We start from the raw sequence: 23,095 nt of genomic DNA on the forward strand, positions 1-23,095 counted from the left end.
TCTCCAGCTGTTCTGTTCTGACTGTTCTCTGACTGTTCAGACTCTCATTAAACCTTTCTTTTGATCAGGAAATGTCTTTAGATGGAGGGAGAACGTGACCACGGTGAGCAGCAGAAATAAAAGATATTTGACATCTTTTCATTCTGATCCGACACTGAACATCATATTCTTCTGGAATTTAACTTGCCACGTGTGTGTGAGAGAGAGAGACCTGTGTGAGTGTGTGTGAGTGTGCAGCCGATGAAGGAGACAGACAGACGTCCAGTGACAGAACTCGCCGGTTTCTCCTTTTCTATTAAATCTGTGCGTCTGTAACCAAGAGGCTCAACGCTGCCCTCTACCGTTCAAAGTCCTCAATAAGAGACCGTTGATTTAAGCTCTAATCAGACAAAACATCCCATAAATCTGCTATATTTACACAGATGTGATGAAAAATAAACACCTTCAAAATAAAGTTTATGTTTAAACACAGTTGTAGAAGAATTTAGTGATTTTTGTGTCAGTTATTAGTTTTGTGATGCAGTTAATATGTTTTTGTACTCCTGTTTTCCTGTGTTTGTGTGTTTGTGTACTCCTGTACTTGTGTACTCCCCCCGTATTGAAGTCGTACTTCTTGAGGCCTCTGAAATGAGGCCCGGATGTCCCAAAGGAAACTAATTTTGTGTTCCTTTGCTTTTATTTTGAAACACCCGGATGTTCAGCTACGGCGGAAACAAAGCGACCCAATATTCCTGGAAACAAACGTCGAACGGTTTGTGTAAATTTTCGGTGATCGGATTATTAACACTGTACACAAGAACCACTGTTCGTGTGTGTGTGTGTTTCTGCTAAAATTACGTCACTCTTCATCACATCGGTGTTAGCTCCTGCTGTTGTTAGCCTAGCCAAACTCAGTCGCGTTAGCAGGTTTTTGCCCGGTCCCGCGTGTTTAGAACCAGAACCGTGTGAACCATGGGAGCCCACCGCAGTGAGGGAGGCAGGGACTGGTTGCAGCAGGACGGACAGGAGCAGGAGCGAGGACCCGGAGCGGTAAGAACCACAAGTTTAGCTTACCTTTCCGCTAACCGGATGTTGTTGATGACGGTGGTTCTGAACGTGACGAGGTTCTGTGTGTGTGTGTTACAGAACCCGTGGAACATGATGATCAAACACAGACAGATCCACAGACGCGGACGTCGCTCTCACATGACCGTCAGGTCAGAACCAGTTCAAAACCATATTTAAACTGGTTTACTTCAATTTACACTGTGTGTGTGTGTGTGCAGTTACACAGATCCTCAGATGTCCATGGACTTGTTGAGGGCGGTGCTTCAGCCCAGCTTTAATGATGACATCATGGCTGTGTTCAGGAAGTACCAGAAAGTAAGAGGTCATTGTATTTGTGAGCAGGTGTGAACTGGTGTGAACCGGTGTGAGCAGGTGTCTTGTGTGTGTTGTCAGTTCTTTGAAAAAGCAGCACAGAACGTGAAAGAAAATGTGGGTGATGACATTCAGACCGATCAGCTGATCAAAGACGCCTGCCGGAACGTTCTGGAACATGTGAGTTCTTCTGTACTGTTTTCTGACCTCTGACCTTGTCATGTGACCTCTTACCTCATCTGTCTCTATATCACCAGGCTAAACAGCTGTTTCCAGAGGGCGATGTAAAGAAGGCGGGGCCAGAGATGACCATCAAGGTTTGGTTCTGAACACTGACTCATCAGATAATCATGTCCTGGTTCTGACCCTGATCCTGGTTTTCTGGTTCTGACAGAGGTCCAGACCTGTTGATGAAGACTACATTCAGAGAGGAAGTCCGCTGCTCAAGAAGGTACTCTGACCTCTGACCTCTGATGTACAGACAGACAGACAGACACCTGACTTCTATACGTTTTGTCTTTCTGTCCTCAGAGAAAGACTCGTCCTGCTGCGTCGCTTGCTTCCTCTGATCGACCTCTGACCTTTTCTCAGTGAGTATCCGATGATGACGTCATTCTCACTGTCTCTGTGAAGACACATGGAGATGAACTGTGACATATTTAATACCGTCATTTCCGGACTATTAAGCGCACCTAAATATTAGCCGCACGTCGCTGCACATCTACGAGCTGCAGGGTCCTACATATGAACACATGAACACAGGCTTTAATGAAAGACAGTGCCTCTAACACGGCTTGTAACAAAAATAAATAATTACCAGTAAACAGTAGCCGACCAAGAAAGTCATTGGTCACTGTCTTCCTCCTCCTGCACTGAAGTCATCCGATGTTTTCACGTTCATCTGGAGGCTCGTGCTGTCCTCTTCAACAGTCCTCAGTCCAGGGTCCTCACAGTCCAGGGTCCTCACAGTCCAGAGTTCTCCCAGTCCAGGGTCCTCACAGTCCAGATTTCGCATAGTCCAGGGTCCTCACAGTCCAGAGTCCTCACAGTCCAGAGTCCTCACAGTCCAGAGTTCTCCCAGTCCAGGGTCCTCACAGTCAAGAGTTCTCACAGTCCAGAGTCCTCACAGTCCAGAGTCCTCACAGTCCAGAGTTGGGTTGAATGTCAAGTTGAATCCTAAGTTACCAAAGTTTGGCAATGTTTGTTTTCTTGTCTTTGCTGTGGTGACCCTGTGACCTTTGTGTGGTACCAACTGTGTGTGTGTGTGTGTGTGTGTTCAGAGCAAAGCCGAAGCCTGAGCCAGTGAAGAGGGAGGGGCCAAAGGTGCGTCACAGGTCACTTTCCCTTCATGTCTGAGCTTTCACTCCACCTGAGCTCACTTGTGTGTGTTGTGTGTGCGTGTATGTGTGTGTTGCAGTGGGATCCCTCCAGACTCAGTGACAGCAGTACGTTTGTTCTCGGCTCCAGAGCAAACAAGTGAGTTGAACATAATCATGTGATCATAACGTGACAATCATAATGTGACAATCATGTGATCATAATGTGACAATAACACATGAAGAGTCTCTGTGTGTGATTGTGTTTCTGTTGACCTCTGCGACCTCTGTGGTGTCACTGCAGGGCTCTGGGAATGGGCGGGACCAGAGGACGGATTTACATCAAACACTCTGACCTCTTCAAGGTAACCCTGACGACGATATCCCATATTCGTCACATTTACATTTGTGTATTAAAGCTGAACCAGGTGTATTTGACCTTTGACCCGATCATACCTCTATGTTGTGAGTTCTATTGTAAACATTTAAGGGACATTATTTGTACTTTTAGAATGTTTTTGATGATTAAGACTTTGACCTGCCTGTCCTCTCAGGAGACAGGTTGAGACACAGCGACAGTCATGTGATCTTTATTAAACCGTTGACCTGTGTGTGTCTCAGTACGCTGCAGATGCAAAGGACAAACAGTGGTTAGCAGAGCGTCACCACATGAGGGCGACAGGAGGAAAAATGGTGAGTCTTTTTTTTTTATATCATGAGTCATGTGTTTGATGTCATGACAGCAGTTAGTGTTACTGTGTGTGTTTCAGGCGTACCTGCTGATTGAAGACGACATCCAGGATCTGTCTCACAGTGATGAGTATAAGTGAGTGTGACATCACCTGTCTCCACGGTAACCCCTCCCCACAGTAACCATGGTAACTGTGTGTGTGTGTGTAGAGACTGTCCAGATGTCAAGATGGATGAGATGAAGCCGTTCACTGTTCCTTCTTGGATGGTGGAGAAGATGAAGAGAGCTATGGAGGCACAGAGAGATGCTGACCTGTGACCCTGCCCCTAATGTCCCCATAATGTCTTCTGATTGGTTCCTCATGTTTGTTTTTCACCATTAAAAAAAATATATAAAAAATGTCTGACACAAAGATGCTTTTTTGACATCTGTTCAACCGGTTCAGACCAGGAAACTGTTTTAAATGTAAAAGCATCGCACCTGTGGACTCATGAACAGGTCTCACACACACACAGTAGAATGTGGCATCAGACTTTATTTCTAAAAATACACAAGCAGGAAGTGATCTCATAGGGGATGGAGCCAGGTCACTCGATTCCTTCCTGTTTGTCTTTGATGGCGACTCTGAAACGTTCCTCCAGCAGAGACAACTCACTGATCAGATCTGTGATGGCGTTTGTAAATGCTTCCTGTCAAAGAAAAAACACCATGTCAAAATAAAAGCCTCTTTAAAAAGAAGTTGACAAAAACGCTACACTACTTTTTCTCTCTGAGTTTCATCTGATAATCAAGTTAATAATTATAGAAAAGTCATGACATCATTATGTAAAGTGCCATGTTCTATTATGGAGTGTGTGTGTTTCCTGTGGACTGTAGTCTGGTGTGTGTGTTACCTGTGGACTGTAGTCTGGTGTGTGTGTTTCCTGTGGACTGTAGTCTGGTGTGTGTGTGTGTTACCTGTGGACTGTAGTCTGGTGTGTGTGTGTGTTACCTGTGGACTGTAGTCTGGTGTGTGTGTTACCTGTGGACTGTAGTCTGGTGTAGTCTGGACTCTGATGACGATCTTATGTTCCAGTGGATGAGGAACTTTGTAACCAGCAAAGAGAACCTGAGGATCCTTTAACAGCTGACTAACACACACACACACAATTTAAAACGTTAAAACAAATAATCACCGGCGATCATCAACTACTTCCGTTCACGAATCAATTAACCTTTCACAGTCAAAGTTGTGTTAGCATGCTGTTAGCTCAGTGCTTGTGTTAGCTCGCTCGGATGAAGTTGCCCACAGTGTTAGCAGAGTGTTCGCTCGCTGTTAGCCTCTTACTCTCGGATGATGTTGCCCAGTGTTAGCACGGCGTGTTAGCTCGCTATTAACCTCTTACGCTCGGATGTTGTTGCCCACAGTGTTAGTTCGGTGTGTAAGCAGAGTGTTAGCTCGCTATTAGCCACTTACGCTCGGATGATGTTGCCCACAGTGTGATCTTCTTTGTTCAGTGTAAACAGACACGCGTTTGGAACCTTCGTGTCTTTGCTAATGCTAATCTTCTTTTCTCCTTCAAACAGCAGAAAAGACTCGAAGGCGGGAGGCGCGTTCATCTTCTCCGAGCGCGAGGCGAGCTGACAAGCGAGCTGACCGGAAACACCGCTTCAAAATAAAACTTCCACCTCCTGCTGTTCTCCTTCCCAGTCTGACAGTGCGCCCCCTCCCGGGGACAGGACTGTTGTCTTCAGTGACGTCACACACCTACGTGTGTCCCTCGTGTTTCTGTCCTGTGTGTCTCTTCTTAAAATAAAATACATAATATAAATATATCGATTAAAATAACATCTCAAATACAAAGAAAGTGAGAGATAATTAAAGTGACTCAGCATCATGTTCACGTGACACATCAAAGCGACTGTTGCCATGACATCAAAGACACATGGACACAGACAGAAGTCGTTTTCACGATGTGACGTCACCTCACACAGTCCAGTCAGTCTCGTCCGCTCCGACCAATCACAGCGCGGTTTTCTCAGTGCTCGCCTCGTCATTGGTCAGGACGAAGTGGTTTGTTTTTAAAAGTCAGGCGCTGATTGGCTGCAGCAGAGAAGCAGCCGCGGTTTAAACAAGGGGGCGGGAGTTTTCAGAGAGCGACACCAGAGATACCAGAGACAGCGGAGACACCGGAGACACCAGAAACACCAGAAACACCAAAGACACACGGTGAGTCCGCAGCTGCCCTTTGCCTTTAACCGCTCTATAACCCGGTTCAGCTCAGTAATGGCTGCTTCACAGTAAACAGGCTAACAACGAAGCTAATGTTTGGTTAGCACTGAGCTAAAGCAGTTCTTATGGCGGTGGCTATGGATAGCGGCTAACGTTAGCAGCTAACGTTAGCCGCTAACGTTGAGAGGACTGTGTCCCGCTCTGTCTCTCTGACCCGTCTGTCTCTAATCTGTCTCTGACCCGTCTGCCTCTGACCCGTCTGTCTCTCTGACCTGTCTGTCTCTAAACTGTCTCTGACCCGTCTGCCTCTGACCTGTCTCCCTGACCCGTCTGTCTCTAATCTGTCTCTGACCTGTCTGTCTCTAATCTGTCTCTCTGACCTGTCTGTCTTTAATTTGTCTCTAAACTGTTTATCTCTAATCTGTCTCTCTGACCTGTCTGTCTCTAATCTGTCTCTGACCCGTCTGTCTCTAATCTGTCTCTCTGACCTGTCTGTCTCTAATCTGTCTCTCTGACCTGTCTGTTTCTAATCTGTCTCTGACCTGTCTGTCTCTAATCTGTCTCTGACACGTCTGTCTCTCTGACCTGTCTGTCTCTAATCTGTCTCTCTGACCTGTCTGTCTCTAATCTGTCTCTGACACGTCTGTCTCTAATCTGTCTCTGACCCGTCTGTCTCTAATCTGTCTCTGACCCGTCTGTCTCTAATCTGTCTCTGACCCGTCTGTCTCTAATCTGTCTCTGACCTGTCTGTCTTTAATTTGTCTCTAAACTGTTTATCTCTAATCTGTCTCTCTGACCCGTCTGTCTCTAATCTGTCTCTGACACGTCTGTCTCTCTGACCTGTCTGTTTCTAATCTGTCTCTGACCTGTCTGTCTCTAATCTGTCTCTGACCCGTCTGTCTCTAATCTGTCTCTGACCCGTCTGTCTCTAATCTGTCTCTCTGACCTGTCTGTCTGTAATTTGTCTCTAAACTGTTTATCTCTAATCTGTCTCTCTGACCCGTCTGTCTCTAATCTGTCTCTGACCCGTCTGTCTCTAATCTGTCTCTGACCCGTCTGTCTCTAATCTGTCTCTCTGACCTGTCTGTCTCTAATCTGTCTCTGACCTGTCCGTCTCTAATCTGTCTCTCTGACCTGTCTGTCTCTGACACGTCTGTCTCTAATCTGTCTCTCTGACCTATCTGTCTCTTATCTCTCTGACCCGTCTGTCTCTAATCTGTCTCTGACCCGTCTGTCTCTAATCTAACCTGTCTGTCTCTCACCTGTCCGTCTCCCAGATGGCTTCCTCTCAGAACATGGATCCAGCAGCAGCTTCGTCGTCTTCTGTCTCTCTGAAAGGAAATGAGACAAACGGCAGTGCAGCCAGAGGCTCAGTGTCCAAACGGTGAGAGACCTCAGTCCAGACCTCAGTCCAGACCCAGTCAAATTATCATCCAATAAAATGTTAGACATCATTTTTTATATGAAGTCTAATTGTTAATAACGTGTGTGTGTGTCTCTGTCTGTCTGTGTGTGTGTGTGTGTGTAGTCTGCAGCAGGAGCTCATGACTCTGATGGTAAGATTATCCTTTTTTTTTCTTTTTTTTTTTTTAATCTTAATTTTCAAATAAACATTTTGTGTGTTCTGTGTGTATGTGACCTGTCTGTGTGTCTCACTGACCTGTCTGTCTCTCAGATGTCAGGTGATAAAGGGATCTCAGCATTTCCAGAATCAGATAATCTTTTTAAATGGATTGGAACCATTGATGGACCTCAGGGGACAGTATGTACACACACACACACACACACACACACACACACACACACACGCACACACACACACACACACACAGGTGACAACACAAAGTAAACTGTCCTGGAGAGCACCAATCACCATGACATCCACCTGTTGTCTTCTGGTTCTACAATATACTGACAGCTGTTAGCTCCAAATATATGGAATTAATAATTTTTGTGTATTTTTGGAAATATTGTAGTTGTGTTCAGATTTATATGAAGTAGTTTCTGATGATCTGTCTGTGTGTCAGGTGTACGATGGCCTGAGGTTCCGCCTCTCTCTGGATTTTCCCGCTGGCTATCCGTATCAGGCTCCTCGTGTGAAGTTCGTGACTCCGTGTTTTCACCCTAACGTGGACGAGCAGGGCTTCATCTGCCTGGACATCCTGAAGGACAAGTGGTCGGCTCTGTACGACGTCCGCTCCATCCTGCTGTCAGTGCAGAGCCTGCTGGGAGGTAAGTTCCACTTCACCTGCTGCAACACTTAATCTTGACACTGCAACTTTCCATGAGGTGGGTCCAAGTGCAGAAGGAGATGGTGCAGGGGAGGGGCTAAAGTTCAGGGGAGGGGCTAAGGCTCTCTTAGGAGAGCAGACCCATGAAGACCTTTGTAGGCCAGAGGGGGGACATGAAGACCAGCCATGCTCTGGACCATCTGTAGTGGTTTCACAGCGCAGGTCAGGAGGCCTGTTAGCAGGGTTAGCATGGCGTTATATTATTGAACCAGTTAGAAATGTGAACTTTAAACCAAAAATGGAATAGTTGTTTTTAGTCATCATAAAAGTACTTCATGTTGTCAATATTTTCCTGGACAATAAAATGTAAAATCGCTGAGTGACAGTGATCAGTGAATGGAAGAAAACAATAACACATGTAAACTAATCTTCACATTTTAACCTGTGATGATGTCATTTTACTTTTCATTATCATTTATTTATAAATCCGTGGTTTAAAGCCTGAAGCAAACGTGCCGTCAGTATTCATGAAATCCACTTGCGCACGTCAGTAGCGTACTCCCATCATGCCTTTCACTGTTCATGGACGCACCGAGCGAGTCGTTCACAGAGCCCAGAGGCATTATGGGAGTAACACGACTGTACATGCTCTGTGGGCTGCACAGCCCGCAAATAAACCAGGAAGCAACAGAATCAAAGGGGCGGAGCTACATCCGTGCCTGGATGGAGTCGTGTCAGTTAGATATGCTGGTTTGTCATGTGTCTGTTAACAGGTCGTCCATCATGACACCAGGTGAGTGAGTGAGAGATCAAAGGTTGTTGTTTTTGTCCTCAGAACCAAACAACGAGAGTCCACTGAACACGACTGCAGCAGAACTGTGGGACGATCAACAAGGTGTGTGTGTGTGTGTCACATGTGTCACGTGTGTCACACATGTAAACATTTAAGTTCTGAGACCAAGGAACTCACCTGTTATGGCGCATTTCCACCGGCTCGCATCGCCGTGGCATGGTTTAAGTAGCGTTTCCGCTACCTTAGTACCTGGTGTGTGTGTGTGTGTGTGTGTGTGTGTGTGTGTGTGTGTGTGTGTGTGTGTGTGTGTGTGTGTGTGTGTGTGTGTGTGTGTGTGTGTGTGTGTGTGTGTGTGTGTGTGTGTGTGTGTGTGTGTGTGTGTGTGTGTGTGTGTGTGTGTGTGTGTGTGTGTGTGTGTGTGTGTGTGTGTGTGTGTGTGTGTGTGTGTGTGTGTGTGTGTGTGTGTGTGTGTGTGTGTGTGTGTGTGTGTGTGTGTGTGTGTGTGTGTGTGTGTGTGTGTGTGTGTGTGTGTGTGTGTGTGTGTGTGTGTGTGTGTGCGTGCATACATACATACACACACACAACTATGTGATTGGTCAGAGTGTCATCACAGGAAGTGACGTCACACACAAATAAAGTTAAAACGACTCAACAATCCTAAAAACGTGGGTTCATCTCCAACATCTACAGGAGTCTCTGTGTGTGTCTGAGTTTCACTCAGCCGTGCAGCGATGACTCCGCCCACATTAAGTTGGTACTTTTTTGTAGTGGAGATTCAACCTGTATGGAGTCGAGCTGGTGGAAATACGCCATTAGTGTGCGTTAAATCAGAAGTGTACTCAATAATAATAATAATAACCATGTGTGTGTTTTTCAGCTTTTAAGGCTCATCTACACTCGACCTTCCAGAAGTGAATCTTCTTCTTCTTCTCCTTCTCCTTTTTCTTCTTCTTCTTCTTCTTCTTCTTTGTTGTCTGTTTGTAAAATATTTTTATGTTCAATAAAGTTCTTAATTCAACAGACTGGGTTGATTGACAGGTCAGCTGATCAGTGATTGTATGTAACTAACAACATTATTATAAAAGGATTTAGTCGTCACTGCGGTTTTGTTAAGCATCTTTACGTAAACTTCAAAGCAGAGTCTGATCAAAGGCCGTTTCCAAGCTTTCGGAAAGTCTCCAAACATCACTAAAGTTTTTTTTTTTGTATGGTTTTATTATCTATTTTATTTTATTTTATTAATAGCTATATTCTATCTATTATCATTCCAAAAACACAAAGTTGCCAGATTTAGTTCAAGTCAGCAATTTTTAAACACACAACTTAAAACAGTGAACAGTACCACAGCCAATCAGAGGCAAAGACCCGCCCTCACTCTGTCTCTTATTGGTTTAGACCACGATATGATCGTGAGTGACAGTAGAACACACACGTTCATCTGGACAGTGTCAGCGCGCTCATATAAAAACATCAAAGGGAGAGGGACGCAAACACAACTGAGCAGCTGCGAGTGTTACGACACAGGTGTAACGTCAAAATGACTCACCAGGGAAACAAAAAGGTTTAGTATGGAAAATAATAACGTGGAACCTATTTACAATAGAAAATGATGTGAATAGATGACCAAAATGAAAGAACTTATCTCGGCGACACTTACTATGTTTTCATTATTGGAGTGTTGAAAACGTTGATTTTCCATTCACTGATTTGCTTTATGCTAAGAATCCAAAATGGTCTCGGTGTAAACTGTTTATAAACCTACAATAAATTCAATTTAGATGCAGTGTGGAACATTTTAATGACAACAGTAATTACTTTTTATGATTAAAAAACAATTCCATTGAATTGTATGCTATATATATATATATAATATATATATATATAACATATAATAATAATATATATGTATTATTATTATTATATATAACATATAATAATATATATATTATATTATATATATTTGATTATTAATTACAAACAAACCTCATTCAAATATTGATTTTGAAAGCTTTTTATTTTATTGATCACAGTCACAAACGTCATCGCGGGTCTGAGTTGACTCCTCCCCCTTCTATCCGACACACCCCAGTCCACAGCACATAGGTTGGCAGCAGGCGGCCATCTTGTTGCCGTGGACGACTTCCACGTCCATCAGCTCCTCCAGACTGTGGTCGGGTTCGTCCGCGGCCCCGTGAGCCTCGGTCCACGCCGCCTGAGTCGCCTCCACCGCCCAGAACGCCACGGGCACCTGCGCCACACATCAACATCACACATTAAGACACGCCCCCAGGTAACAGGCCACACCCAGGCGGGTGTCTCAATAGTCAAGGCTGCGTCGTCCAGGTGTCCCCCTAATACCGTGCCATGGCGTGGGCGTGTCCCAGTTGTCACGTGACAGTCGTTCACAGGTGAAGACGTTTTTTTTGTAAAACTTTATTTAAACAACACAAGAACGGGATAATAATAACAATTCTAAAGTAAAGATTTTACTGTGAATATTTAAACAGTGAAATCATATTTAAAGATCACGACCTTTGACCCCGTATAGCCGCTGGACTCACCCTGCGCTGCATCTCAGTCAACATGTCCTCCAGTCCACTGATGTGACATGTCAGATCAGGACTAGGCTCCTCCTCCAAGGTGAGCCACGGTACCTGAACCAACGCCACCTGAGCTGCCACGCCCACCACGCCATCCATACATCCTGCCCACGGAAGGAAGAGGTCACAGTGAGCGCCCCCTGCTGAGGGAGGAGGGAGGGGGGGAGGGAGGAGCCACCTGATTCAGTGAAGTCAAATTTACCTGTGTTGATCAATGAGTTTCTGTCGCAGCGCTGAGTCAGAGGAAACTGTCCAATCAGATTGCTCGCTTTCCTCAGGTCAGACAGGAAGTGCTCCAGCGCCGACAGCAAGAGAACCCAGAGACGCTCTGACACCTGTCTGTCCTCCACACACGAGTCACTGAGGGACACAAGACGCACCAGACGTCGGGACAACCCTGCACAGAGAGACAGACAGGTGAGACAGAGACAGGGACAGGTGAGACAAAGACTAGTGAGAAAGGTGAGACAGAGACAGGTACCACAGCAGATTCGGTGAGCGAGTGTCCTCGTCTCCTCCAGCTCATCTCTCAGGAAGCTGCTGTCCGCTGTGCTGCCCAGTGATGCCGCCAGCTGCTGGAAACAGGAAGTGACCCGACTCAGAGCCTGATGAGCGCGCTCACACTCGCTCTGCTGCCGTCGCCGCCCTGCCAGCTCATCCACTGAGTGACGCCACCGTTTCATGATGTCATCACACGCCTGACAGGATGAGAGGGACAATCACACTCACCCTGTCATCTGCTGAACATCCTTCAGGGGGCGAGTCCTCACTGTGACCTCTGTGTGGTCTCACTGTGACCTCTGTGTGATATCGTTAAAAGAAGCTTTCGCCGCTCTACTCTAGCCACTCCCCCTCTCACTCACAGGTTGTTACCTGCAGCTGTCACTCAACTCTAGCTCTGCATCCCGGTGACAACCGACCATGAGTTCAGTGTTCCACATGATTGTATGACATTATGTATCAGTGTTTGCTATCTACCAAACACAAATAACAATGAACCAAACCAACAATGACTAAACACATGCAGCACAAGAGGATTAACAGACAGACATTTGTATAAAGACAGGTGAAGAGAAACGTACCTGTGATAGTGACCTGATCTTCACACGTCCACCTTCTGTTTGTGGTGAAGCAGCTTTTAACGTTTCTATAAACACGGACGATCTCCACGTCTCTGAGGAGCAGCAAGCTTTTAATTAACAGCTGAGCTCTGCTCTGTCTCACAGGGGAACCTCTCACCTGAGTCACAGGTAAACCTCACCTGAGTCACAGGTAAACCTCTCACCTGAGTCACAGGTAAACCTCTCCTGAGTCACAGGTAAACCTCTCACCTGACTCACAGCACCACTGCTTACACAATCCTTTCCTTCCAGCTTTACAGTGTCCTGACAATTGACGTCATTAGCACTGTTAGCTTCACAACACTCCTGGACGTCATTAGCAATGTTAGCTTCAAAACACACCTGGATGTCATTAAATCTAATACTTTATTAATCCCCTTAGGGAAATTATTTCTCTGCATTTGACCCATCCTAGAATTAGGAGCAGTGGGCTGCCACACTTAGTAGCGCCTGGGGAGCAATGGGAGTTGGGTACCTTGCTCAGGGGTATTTGACCTGGCGACCCTCCAGTTACAAGCCAAGTTCCCTTTCCACTTGGCCACGGGCTGCCTAACGTTAGCACTGTTAGCATCACAACACTCATGGATGTCATTAGCACTGTTAGCATCACAGTGCACTAATTGTAAATATTAGATTTCCTAACCATGAAGACCAAAGCTATGCTAAAATGCTACAATGATAGTTTTTTAAATTTTTATTTCACATTAACAGTGATCAGTGTCATGTGACAGGAAATGACACAACAGGTCAGCTGACCATTAGAGGCTGTCATCATCTTCATCACAGTTTAAATCCAACAGTCTGATCCAGGACTGTTAGCCTAGCTTAACACAAATTAAGCTTCAATCACTTTTCCTCTAAATATTGACCCTCAGAAGCTAGGCTAAGCTAAGCTAACCGTTTTCAACTAGCCTTCCAAAGCTAACATTTTCTGCCTACTTTCAGTTTTTCTGCTAAACTATGCTAAATTTTGATATGCTAGGCTAAGAGACCTGGAGTGGACATAATCATGTGATTGACAGGTGAAGATCCGCCTCTTCTCTGTGTCCTCTGTGATTGGCTGTTGATTTGAGTTAATGCTGGTTTTCAGATGTCAAAGTCAGGTGGGCGGGGCTACAGATTATTGTTATTGTTACTGCAGTGATATCATTGTTTTTGTCTTTGTTACTGTTGTAACATCGCTGTCATGGCAACGTGTGTGTGCGCATGGCGAGCGCCTCCATTAGCTCATGGCACAGACACTGGCAGAAGCCGTAGAGGACGAGCAGCAGCAGCGTGGACGGAACCAGGCTGACGAGGACCACGCCCATCCACAGCTGACCAATCATGAGCAGGTAAATCCCCAGAGGCAGTGAGCTGAAATACACCTGAACACACACACACACGGTCAGTCCTGACACACACCTGTCTGAACAGTCTGACCACTCATACTGACCAGACACAGCGCCCCCAGCAGGCAGCGTGGGAAACTGTGTGACGTCCAGCTGTGACACTTGTGGGCGGGCAGGTTACAGGGCAGCGAGTCCAGGCTGGGCTGGCGGTACACGCCCATCACGTTGAGCGTGCTCAGTGACTCTGAAGACGGAGACTCTTCTGGAAGCTCCATGATAGTGATGACCAAACAGTCTGAGGAGTGTTGGGACGCGGCCACGCCACCACCTGCTGAGGGGGCGGAGCTTAATAACTTTCCACAACAACTTTATTTAAGTTGATGAACTGGTGACATTGATTTACCAGTCAGAGCCGTGGGACTCAGCACCACCTCCCCACCTCCGCCTCCTCCTCTGCCACCGCCGCCCCCTCCTCCGCCTCCTCGCCGCGCTCGGTCCTGACAGGACAGAACCGCCAGGATGTGTCTGTCGTCCTCCATCAGCCAAACCTGCAGAGACAGAGACATGCGTCACGGCCGTGTGAGACGTCTGATGCGTGGACCAAGTGGACAGAGGTCGTCTCACCTCCTCGTCGGGAATATGTGTCTCATGACGACAGAACGGACAGCTGATGAAGGTCGGAGACGAGTCACCTAAGAACCAATCAGACAAGACCACAATCACAACTGACTTCAGGCTAAGCCCCGCCCCAACACAGATGAGCCAATCACAGAATTTCTTAGATTTCAACATTCAATTGTCTTTGTGTCTCAGAGTCTTTTTGTCCTGGAGTCTTTGTGTCTATGTGTCCCAGTGTCTTTGTGTCTTTGTGTCCTGGAGTCTTTGTGTCTATGTGTCCCAGTGTCTTTGTGTCCCATTGTCTTTAAGTCCCAGAGTCTTTGTGTCTCAAAGTCTTTGTGTCTCAGAGTCTTTGTGTCCCAGTGTCTTTGTGTCCCAGTATCTTTGTGTCCATGTGTCTTTGTGTCCATGTGTCTTTGTGTCCCAGAGTCATTGTGTCCCAGTGTCTTTTTGACCCAGAGTCTTTGTATCCCAGTGTCTTTGTGTCCCAGAGTCTTTGTGTCCATGTGTCCATGTGTCCATGTGTCCTCTCACCCATGTCGATCATCTTCTTCAGACACTTGGCACAGACTCGATGTAAACAGCCGAGCAGTTTTGGTTTCCTGCTGCGAGTGTCGTAACGATTGTAACAGATTTTACACTCGAGCTCCTCCAGAGTGTAAACCAGAGACTGAGCCCAGGTCTGCACCTGAACACACCACAGGAATAATAGTTAGTCTGCACCTGAACGCACCACAGGAATAACAGTTAGTCTGCACCTGAACGCACCACAGGAATTACAGTTAGTCTTCACCTAAACACACCACAGGAATAACAGTTAGTCTTCACCTGAAAGCACCACAGGAATTACGGTTAGTCTGCACCTGAACGCACCACAGGAATAACATTAGTCTGCACCTGAACGCACCACAGGAATTCAAGTTAGTCTTCACCTAAACGCACCACAGGAATAACATTAGTCTGCACCTGAACGCAACAGTTAGTCTTCACCTGAACGCACCACAGGAATAACAGTTAGTCTTCACCTGAATGCACCACAGGTATAACATTAGTTTGCACCTGAACGCACTACAGGAATAACAATTAGTCTGCACCTGAATGCGCCACAGGAATAACAGTTAGTCTGCACCTGAACGCAACACAGGAATAACAGTTAGTCTGCACCTGAACGCACCACAGGAATAACAGTTAATCTGCACCTGAACACACAACAGGAATAACAGTTAATCTGCACCTGAACACACCACAGGAATGACAGTTAATCTGCACCTGAACGCACCACAGGAATAACATTAGTCTGCACCTGAACGCACCACAGGAATAACAGTTAGTCTGCACCTGAACACATCACAGGAATAACATTAGTCTGCGCCTGAATGCACCACAGGAATAACAGTTAGTCTGCACCTAAACACACCACAGGAATAACAGTTAGTCTTCACCTGAACGCACCACAGGAATAACAGTTAGTCTTCACCTGAACACACCACAGGAATAACAGTTAGTCTGCACCTGAACGCACCACATGAATAACATTAGTCTGCACCTGAATGCACCACAGGAATAACAGTTAGTCTGCACCTGAACGCACCACATGAATAACATTAGTCTGCACCTGAATGCACCACAGGAATAACAGTTAGTCTGCACCTGAATGCACCACAGGAATAACAGTTAGTCTGCACCTGAACGCACCACAGGAATAACAGTTAGTCTGCACCTGAACGCACCACAGGAATAACATTAGTCTGCACCTGAACGCACCACAGGAATTCAAGTTAGTCTTCACCTAAACGCACCACAGGAATAACATTAGTCTGCACCTGAACGCAACAGTTAGTCTTCACCTGAACGCACCACATGAATAACAGTTAGTCTTCACCTGAATGCACCACAGGTATAACATTAGTTTGCACCTGAACGCACCATAGGAATAACATTAGTCTGCACCTGAACGCATCACAGGAATAACAGTTAGTCTTCACCTAAACACACCACAGTAATAACATTAGTCTGCACCTGAACGCACTACAGGAATAACAGTTAGTCTGCACCTGAACGCACCACAGGAATAACAGTTAGTCTGCACCTGAACGCAACACAGGAATAACAGTTAGTCTGCACCTGAACGCACCACAGGAATAACAGTTAATCTGCACCTGAACACACAACAGGAATAACAGTTAATCTGCACCTGAACGCACCACAGGAATGACAGTTAATCTGCACCTGAGCGCACCACAGGAATAACATTAATCTGCACCTGAACGCACCACAGGAATAACAGTTAGTCTGCACCTGAACGCACCACAGGAATAACAGTTAGTCTGCACCTGAACGCACCACAGGAATAACAGTTAATCTGCACCTGAACGCACCACAGGAATAACATTAGTCTGCACCTGAATGCACCACAGGAATTCAAGTTAGTCTTCACCTAAACGCACCACAGGAATAACATTAGTCTGCACCTGAACGCAACAGTTAGTCTTCACCTGAACGCACCACATGAATAACAGTTAGTCTTCACCTGAATGCACCACAGGTATAACATTAGTTTGCACCTGAACGCACCATAGGAATAACATTAGTCTGCACCTGAACGCATCACAGGAATAACAGTTAGTCTTCACCTAAACACACCACAGTAATAACATTAGTCTGCACCTGAACGCACTACAGGAATAACAGTTAGTCTGCACCTGAACGCACCACAGGAATAACAGTTAGTCTGCACCTGAACGCAACACAGGAATAACAGTTAGTCTGCACCTGAACACACCACAGGAATAACAGTTAATCTGCACCTGAACACACAACAGGAATAACAGTTAATCTGCACCTGAACGCACCACAGCAATGACAGTTAATCTGCACCTGAACGCACCACAGGAATAACATTAGTCTGCACCTGAACGCACCACAGGAATAACAGTTAGTCTGCACCTGAACACACCACAGGAATAACAGTTAGTCTGCACCTGAACGCACCACAGGAATAACAGTTAGTCTGCACCTGAACACATCACAGGAATAACATTAGTCTGCGCCTGAATGCACCACAGGAATAACAGTTAGTCTGCACCTAAACGCACCACAGGAATAACAGTTAGTCTTCACCTGAACGCACCACAGGAATAACAGTTAGTCTTCACCTGAACACACCACAGGAATAACAGTTAGTCTGCACCTGAACGCACCACATGAATAACATTAGTCTGCACCTGAATGCACCACAGGAATAACAGTTAGTCTGCACCTGAATGCACCACAGGAATAACAGTTAGTCTGCACCATGGATGTATTATCAGAAGTGGATGTAGCTCCGCCCCTTTGGCTCCGTTGCTCACTCAGCCAAAAAGGTTTCTGACTTTTCATGTCTCCAGGTGTCCTCTGTCCATGTCTCCATGTCTCCAGGTGTCCTATGGACACTTTTACTTTTGTGCTCAATGGCAGAATTGCTTTTTGGGCCACATGAGTATTTTTGTTGCAGTACCACGAGTGGCCACCATGACAACATTGTCTTCAAGGCAGAGGGGGCGGAGCTACATCCAGTTCTTATCATACATGCATGGTCTGCACCTGACCACCGCTGCACTGAAGGATCATGGGAGATCTTACCTTGCCCTCCAGCTCTTGACTTGGCTCCTCCTCCTTGTGCTGGCTCATTCTCATTGGCTGCCGTGTTCACTTCAAGTAGAATGGAGGGACAGGCAGAGGGTGGAGCTTAGGTCAACATGAGGCTGACACCTGATGATTAAACAAATACATTTATACAGAACAAACACGCACACAGTGTTCAGTGTATTTATAGACTGCAGTGTTTATGGGGGGGGGGGGGGGGTGCACTGATGTTGCCACGGAAACAGTTTGAACTTTTCCAGAATGTGAACCAATCAGCTGAGTATAAAGTGGTCACATGTTTGAACAGTAGAGGGCAGTATTATACTCACCTGGGTGTGATTAGGCTCCGCCCACTCTTTGTTTCCTTAGTCTGTAAATGAGCCAAGAGAGGGGAGGTCACGTGACGCGTCCTGATCACGTGACACGTCCTGATCACACTCAATGTGCTAAGCTAGGCTAACAGTTAAATAACCAAACTGCCCCCTGGTTATGTCCATGTTAGTGACATGACAGGAAATCTAAAATCTAATTGGACGTTGATCAGTTATTGATCAATTGTTGATCAGTTATTGATCAGTTGTTGATCAGTTACTGAGCAGTTATTGATTAGTTATTGATCAGTTACTGATCAGTTATTGATCAGTTGTTGATCAGTTATTAATCAGTTATTGATCAGTAGTTGTTGATCAGTTTTGATCAGTTATTGATCATTATTGATCATTATTGATCAGTTATTGATCAGTTGTTGATCAGTTATTGATCAGTAGTTGTTGATCAGTTGTTGATTAGTTATATATAGTTATATCAGGTGGTGCAGGTGAAGTGAAGTCATGTGATGTCATCAGTGTTGCTTCACTCACCTGCTGCTCTGTGATCTTTGCTGTCCTCACAATTCAGTTAGTTGTTGCTGTTGCTCCTGCTGTTGCTCCTGCTGTTGCTCCTGCTGTTGCTCCTGCTGCTGCTCCTGTTGTTGCTCCTGCTGCTGCTTCTGTTGTTGTTGCTATTGCTGTTGCTCCTCAGGTTGAAGCAACACTGCGGTCCTCCAGTCGTCCGTGGTCGCGCGCCTCCTGTGACAGACAGGAGCAGAAAGCTATCATGCTAGCGGTCGTCGGTTGGCGGTTGTCTCGCTCTCTGTCCGCGGCTCAGCTTAGCTCGGCTCGGTTCGGTTCGGTTCGGTTCAGTTCGGCTCGGCTCGGCTCAGCCTCGGTGACTCACGTCTCCTCCTCCGTGTCACTGCGGCGCGCGGCCGTCGGAAGGAGACAGGGTTTCCATGGTAACCAACGGGCTGCAGGATGTTGGGAAATCTGTGAGTGACTGTGAAGAATAAATAAAGTGATCACAAACATTTTTATTATTATTTTACTTGATCTGAATGTAGATACAATATACATATATATTAACATTTATACATACATATATTATTATTATTATTATTATTATTGTCGTTATTTTTATTATTATTGTTATTATTAATAAAAATCACTGATCAAAGTGATTATTAATCACTTTAATCAGTGAATAATATATATATGTATGTATGCTAAATGACATGTAATTACATGTAATGTAATGTATGTATATACATATTATTAATCACTTTGATCAGTCACTGATCAAAGTGATTAATAATCACTGATTAAAGTGATTAATAATCACTGATTTAAACGTTTATATCTTTATAAACAAACAAAACAAAGCCCTTTGTGTCGTCTTTGTTTCGGGAGGATCGTCTCTGCTGTAGCACGCTTCCGGTTGCGTCACATCCTGTATCCGCAGTTAAAGACGGGCCTGGCGGGATCACCGCAGGTTAATTTTTTTGGGTTTGTTCGGCGAATCCGGTCTGAATCGGAGCCATCAGAACCGCAGACATGGTAAGCACCTAACGGGAACAGCGGCCGCGCTCTGCTCGCTCCCGGTACCGCGGTATTTTACCGGTAACACTTTAACTGTGATGATGGCGGGAGTTTGATTGAACGTTAGAAAATCGTCGGTGAGCCGCTGCAGCTGCACGCGACTTAAAACCTTCTAACTGACCAATAACCTGCTTTGAGTCACATGTTATTGCTTAACGGTTAACTATGTTCCGAGAGACGCTTGACCCGGTACCGGACCCGGCTGCGTTTAGTTTGTTTGTTAGCAGTTAGCTCCTCGTTAGCTCAGCGGTTAGCATAGCGGCTATTTACTTAAGTTTGAACAGGAAAAGCAGCGAAACGCGACATATTTAAAACAAATGTTATAAACAGCGCAATAATTTAAAAGTACACACGAACAATTAAACAAGTATGAAAGTAAACGTGAGATTCATTGTACGATAAGAGGTCCTGGTCTCAGGACTGACCAGGTTCCCCTGACCACACATGTTAACAATAACAAGTCAAACAAAAGCCATTCTATCAAGTTTAAGGAGATAAAATGCAGGACTTTAAGATGATGCTTATTCTCTCTCTGTCTCGATCCGTCTCTCGACAGTTTTTTTCTTAACACTCCTCTGCTTGTGTCAGAGTTGGTAAACGTTTGGTTCCTCTCTGATGTTCTTACTGTGAGGTCAGAGGTCATTGTTCCTCAATCATTCAATCACTTTATTTTTACTTCATGAAATCATAGCACGTTGACTGGACGTTAAAATCTCGTTTACTCGTCAGAGTACAAACATTTATATGTGGGTAAAAGTGGGCAGAGCAAGCATATGTCCAGGTCGCATGATGAGTGAGGTGTTTGTGTGACGCTGGTATGTGATTGGTCCTCAGACGGTGGGAAAGAGCAGTAAGATGCTGCAGCACATCGACTACAGGATGAGATGCATCCTGCAGGACGGACGCATCTTCATCGGTACGTTCAAGGCCTTCGACAAACACATGAACCTCATTCTGTGCGACTGCGACGAGTTCAGGAAGATCAAGTAAGTCCACTGAGGCATGCTGGGTAATATGTGTCTGCACTGAGGCATGCTGGGTAATATGTGTCTGCATGCTGGGTAATATGTGTCTGCACTAAGGCATGCTGGGTAATGTCTTTCTGCACTGAGGCATGCTGGGTAATGTCTTTCTGCACTGAGGCATGCTGGGTAATGTCTGTCTGCACTGAGGCATGCTGGGTAATGTGTTTTGTGTCTTTAGACCAAAGAACTCGAAGCAGCCTGAGCGGGAGGAGAAGCGGGTTCTGGGCCTGGTTCTGCTGAGGGGAGAGAACCTGGTCTCCATGACGGTTGAGGGCCCACCCCCTAAAGATGTGAGTATGACCTGCAGCTGCCACTTAACATATGGACGGAGAAATAAATAAATGTAAAGCATTTATTTTTATTTATACATGAGTCATGTTTCGTCCTCCATGGTCATTGAAGTTGACTTCTGACATTTGACCTCTGACCCCCACAGACTGGTATTGCCCGGGTGCCGTTGGCGGGCGTGGCTGGCGGTCCTGGTGTCGGTCGGGCAGCGGGTCGCGGCGTTCCCGCAGGAGCGCCAATGCCTCAGGCTCCAGCTGGACTGGCTGGGCCTGTCAGAGGAGTGGGCGGGCCTTCGCAGCAGGTAACCATGGCGACACCTGCTTTAAGTTCATGTGTGTTCAGGCAATGATGTGTATGTGTGTGTGTGTCCAGGTCATGACCCCACAGGGCAGAGGAACGGTTGCTGCGGCAGCAGCAGGCGCGAGCATTGCTGGAGCACCAACGCAGTACCCTCCAGGAAGAGGAGCTCCGCCCCCCATGGGCCGCGGAGCCCCGCCTCCAGGTCAGTATCGGTTTTTGTCTTTGATCGCAGCACCTGAACACCTCACGTCAGCTGACTGTGTTACCTGGCCCCTCCCCCTGCAGGTATGATGGGCCCGCCCCCTGGCATGCGTCCCCCAATGGGTCCTCCAATGGGAATGCCTCCTGGTCGTGGAGCTCCAATGGGGATGCCTCCCCCTGGCATGAGGCCACCGCCCCCCGGCATGAGAGGTAAGTTGTTACCATGGAGACCATCAGAATCATTATGTTTAGCAACATCTTGACCTTTGTGCTCTGCTGTTTTAGGACCACCTCCTCCTGGGATGAGACCACCGCCAAGGCCTTGATGAAGCTCCGCCCCCTCACCTGTTGTATAGACATTTTGTTGTGTTTTGTTTCTTTTTTAAATAAAGTTTCGTCAGGATGTTTTTGATTTCAACTGTTTTTGGTTTCTGTGGCAACAGCCAATCAGGGCCAAGATGACCTCATGAATATGTATCACTGTGGGCAGGAGGAGATGGGTCAAAGGTCATGTTCTAACACTACTCAACTCGATGTTATTTGTGTAGCAAACATCTCAGGTCTGTACACACATCACACAATGAGCAAACACTAGGGGGCAGTGGAGCGAAGACCCAGACTCAAGTGCAGCATCTGCCTCGACCGGTCGGGGTGATAGGAAAATGGGGCACACATTCATACCTACAGAGTGAGCGTGACCTAGGTGCTCTTTGAGACTAGGTCTTTCAGTTATGAAGAGGTCTGATCATGAAGTGCTTTGATTTTAAATGTAATTCTAAACTGTGGGTGGAGCCATATGGTCTCTCTTTCTAGTTCCTGTCAGAACTTGTGCTGCAGCCTTTTGAATGAACTGAAGGTTCTAACAGACCTGTTGGAACATCCTGAGACTAAGGAGTTACAGTAATCTAATCTACATGTAATCTAATCTAGATGTAACAAAAGCATGAACTAGTTTTTCAGCGTCCTGTAAGGACACAATGTTTCTAATGTTCTGCAGGTGGAAGAAGGCTGTTCTGGAAATGAGTTTTATGTTTGAATCAAATGATATTTCCTGGTCAAAAATAAATCCTTCCTCACTCAAATAGTTATTTATGATTTATATAATGCGTATACATTACTTATATAGGTTATAAGTATTTCACCGTGTATGTACATGTATGCATATATATGTATATTATTTATTTATTAGTTGAGTTCAGTTAAGATTCACTCTCCATACCAGATAGTGGCGCTAATGCGTTAAATCACTGTTTGCCCACCGCCATAAAAACCTCAAAGAAAAAGAAGACACGTCACGTGACCCGTGCTCATGTGACCGCTCACGTGAATGCTGTGATTATTTATCATCTGCAGCTGACTCACTCACAACCTCACTCACTCATAAACTCACTCACCTGCTGCCACAGGGGAGCACGCTAGCAGATAAGCTAACGGTGAGTAAATGATTTTCTGTTGTTTTCTTGTTTCTCGTC

General features: G+C 45.9%; 6 protein-coding genes across 10 annotated transcripts; 3 read left to right on the plus strand and 3 right to left on the minus strand.

Moving 5' to 3' along the window:
• The first annotated feature begins 670 nt into the window (after positions 1-670).
• On the plus strand, positions 671-4,104 carry LOC131460281 (deoxynucleotidyltransferase terminal-interacting protein 1). The gene is made up of 13 exons (XM_058630618.1): positions 671-1,029; positions 1,126-1,196; positions 1,266-1,362; positions 1,441-1,539; positions 1,617-1,676; positions 1,754-1,810; positions 1,891-1,949; positions 2,640-2,682; positions 2,777-2,835; positions 2,980-3,040; positions 3,297-3,368; positions 3,446-3,501; positions 3,576-4,104. Exons 1-13 carry the CDS (start codon positions 952-954, stop codon positions 3,682-3,684), a joined length of 921 nt encoding a protein of 306 aa, XP_058486601.1. The 5' UTR covers positions 671-951; the 3' UTR covers positions 3,685-4,104.
• On the minus strand, positions 3,882-5,146 carry polr2j (RNA polymerase II subunit J). Its single transcript, XM_058630620.1, has 3 exons — positions 4,823-5,146; positions 4,388-4,496; positions 3,882-4,055 (listed from the first exon to the last, which is right to left on the minus strand). Exons 1-3 carry the CDS (start codon positions 4,963-4,965, stop codon positions 3,954-3,956), a joined length of 354 nt encoding a protein of 117 aa, XP_058486603.1. The 5' UTR covers positions 4,966-5,146; the 3' UTR covers positions 3,882-3,953.
• Positions 5,147-5,373: 227 nt separating this feature from the next.
• Positions 5,374-9,620, plus strand: ube2c (ubiquitin-conjugating enzyme E2C). The gene is made up of 7 exons (XM_058630619.1): positions 5,374-5,575; positions 6,856-6,962; positions 7,107-7,134; positions 7,254-7,340; positions 7,606-7,810; positions 8,645-8,704; positions 9,480-9,620. Exons 2-7 carry the CDS (start codon positions 6,856-6,858, stop codon positions 9,515-9,517), a joined length of 525 nt encoding a protein of 174 aa, XP_058486602.1. The 5' UTR covers positions 5,374-5,575; the 3' UTR covers positions 9,518-9,620.
• A 977-nt stretch (positions 9,621-10,597) lies between these two features.
• On the minus strand, positions 10,598-12,871 carry zgc:109913 (regulator of G-protein signaling 9-binding protein). Its single transcript, XM_058632288.1, has 5 exons — positions 12,285-12,871; positions 11,684-11,900; positions 11,405-11,599; positions 11,164-11,306; positions 10,598-10,850 (listed from the first exon to the last, which is right to left on the minus strand). Exons 2-5 carry the CDS (start codon positions 11,883-11,885, stop codon positions 10,674-10,676), a joined length of 717 nt encoding a protein of 238 aa, XP_058488271.1. The 5' UTR covers positions 11,886-11,900; positions 12,285-12,871; the 3' UTR covers positions 10,598-10,673.
• Positions 12,872-13,002: 131 nt separating this feature from the next.
• Positions 13,003-23,095, minus strand: LOC131461209 (E3 ubiquitin-protein ligase RNF182). Of its 5 annotated transcripts, none has more exons than XM_058632284.1 (9): positions 23,018-23,095; positions 18,757-19,210; positions 18,226-18,266; positions 17,894-17,962; positions 14,807-14,960; positions 14,279-14,346; positions 14,058-14,202; positions 13,759-13,985; positions 13,003-13,690 (listed from the first exon to the last, which is right to left on the minus strand). In XM_058632284.1, the coding sequence occupies exons 4-9, from the start codon at positions 17,945-17,947 to the stop codon at positions 13,508-13,510; spliced, it is 831 nt and encodes a 276-aa protein (XP_058488267.1). In that variant the 5' UTR covers positions 17,948-17,962; positions 18,226-18,266; positions 18,757-19,210; positions 23,018-23,095; the 3' UTR covers positions 13,003-13,507. The 5 variants fall into 5 exon arrangements, with proteins under 5 accessions (XP_058488267.1, XP_058488269.1, XP_058488265.1 ...); XM_058632286.1 differs by having other exon boundaries at positions 13,759-13,982; positions 17,894-18,022; XM_058632282.1 differs by having other exon boundaries at positions 17,894-18,022.
• snrpb (small nuclear ribonucleoprotein polypeptides B and B1) lies at positions 19,613-22,041 on the plus strand. The gene is made up of 7 exons (XM_058632287.1): positions 19,613-19,767; positions 20,644-20,795; positions 21,013-21,124; positions 21,271-21,423; positions 21,495-21,624; positions 21,708-21,833; positions 21,909-22,041. The coding sequence occupies exons 1-7, from the start codon at positions 19,765-19,767 to the stop codon at positions 21,947-21,949; spliced, it is 717 nt and encodes a 238-aa protein (XP_058488270.1). The 5' UTR covers positions 19,613-19,764; the 3' UTR covers positions 21,950-22,041.

Source organism: Solea solea, chromosome 6 (genome assembly GCF_958295425.1).
Source record: "Solea solea chromosome 6, fSolSol10.1, whole genome shotgun sequence".
NCBI classification, from domain to species: domain Eukaryota; kingdom Metazoa; phylum Chordata; class Actinopteri; order Pleuronectiformes; family Soleidae; genus Solea; species Solea solea.

Excerpts from the sequence above, each read along its gene's own strand:
- LOC131460281 (XM_058630618.1), top strand. The coding sequence starts at position 952 with ATGGGAGCCCACCGCAGTGAGGGAGGCAGGGACTGGTTGCAGCAGGAC. Across the intron at positions 1,363-1,440 it reads TGTTCAGGAAGTACCAGAAA|TTCTTTGAAAAAGCAGCACA; the intron begins GTAAGAGGTCAT and ends GTGTGTTGTCAG. Across the intron at positions 2,683-2,776 it reads TGAAGAGGGAGGGGCCAAAG|TGGGATCCCTCCAGACTCAG; the intron begins GTGCGTCACAGG and ends TGTGTGTTGCAG.
- polr2j (XM_058630620.1), bottom strand. The coding sequence starts at position 4,965 with ATGAACGCGCCTCCCGCCTTCGAGTCTTTTCTGCTGTTTGAAGGAGAA. Across the intron at positions 4,497-4,822 it reads GTGGGCAACATCATCCGAGC|TCAGCTGTTAAAGGATCCTC; the intron begins GTAAGTGGCTAA and ends TGTGTGTGTTAG. Across the intron at positions 4,056-4,387 it reads CACCAGACTACAGTCCACAG|GAAGCATTTACAAACGCCAT; the intron begins GTAACACACACA and ends TTTCTTTGACAG.
- ube2c (XM_058630619.1), top strand. The coding sequence starts at position 6,856 with ATGGCTTCCTCTCAGAACATGGATCCAGCAGCAGCTTCGTCGTCTTCT. Across the intron at positions 7,811-8,644 it reads AGTGCAGAGCCTGCTGGGAG|AACCAAACAACGAGAGTCCA; the intron begins GTAAGTTCCACT and ends TTTTGTCCTCAG. Across the intron at positions 8,705-9,479 it reads ACTGTGGGACGATCAACAAG|CTTTTAAGGCTCATCTACAC; the intron begins GTGTGTGTGTGT and ends TGTGTTTTTCAG.
- zgc:109913 (XM_058632288.1), bottom strand. The coding sequence starts at position 11,885 with ATGAAACGGTGGCGTCACTCAGTGGATGAGCTGGCAGGGCGGCGACGG. Across the intron at positions 11,600-11,683 it reads CGCTCACCGAATCTGCTGTG|GGTTGTCCCGACGTCTGGTG; the intron begins GTACCTGTCTCT and ends CTCTCTGTGCAG. Across the intron at positions 11,307-11,404 it reads AAACTCATTGATCAACACAG|GATGTATGGATGGCGTGGTG; the intron begins GTAAATTTGACT and ends TTCCGTGGGCAG.
- LOC131461209 (XM_058632285.1), bottom strand. The coding sequence starts at position 17,947 with ATGAGAATGAGCCAGCACAAGGAGGAGGAGCCAAGTCAAGAGCTGGAG. Across the intron at positions 14,961-17,893 it reads GTCAAGAGCTGGAGGGCAAG|GTGCAGACCTGGGCTCAGTC; the intron begins GTAAGATCTCCC and ends TGGTGTGTTCAG. Across the intron at positions 13,986-14,057 it reads GAGTCCCACGGCTCTGACTG|CAGGTGGTGGCGTGGCCGCG; the intron begins GTAAATCAATGT and ends CCGCCCCCTCAG.
- snrpb (XM_058632287.1), top strand. Across the intron at positions 20,796-21,012 it reads GACGAGTTCAGGAAGATCAA|ACCAAAGAACTCGAAGCAGC; the intron begins GTAAGTCCACTG and ends TTGTGTCTTTAG. Across the intron at positions 21,834-21,908 it reads ACCGCCCCCCGGCATGAGAG|GACCACCTCCTCCTGGGATG; the intron begins GTAAGTTGTTAC and ends CTGCTGTTTTAG.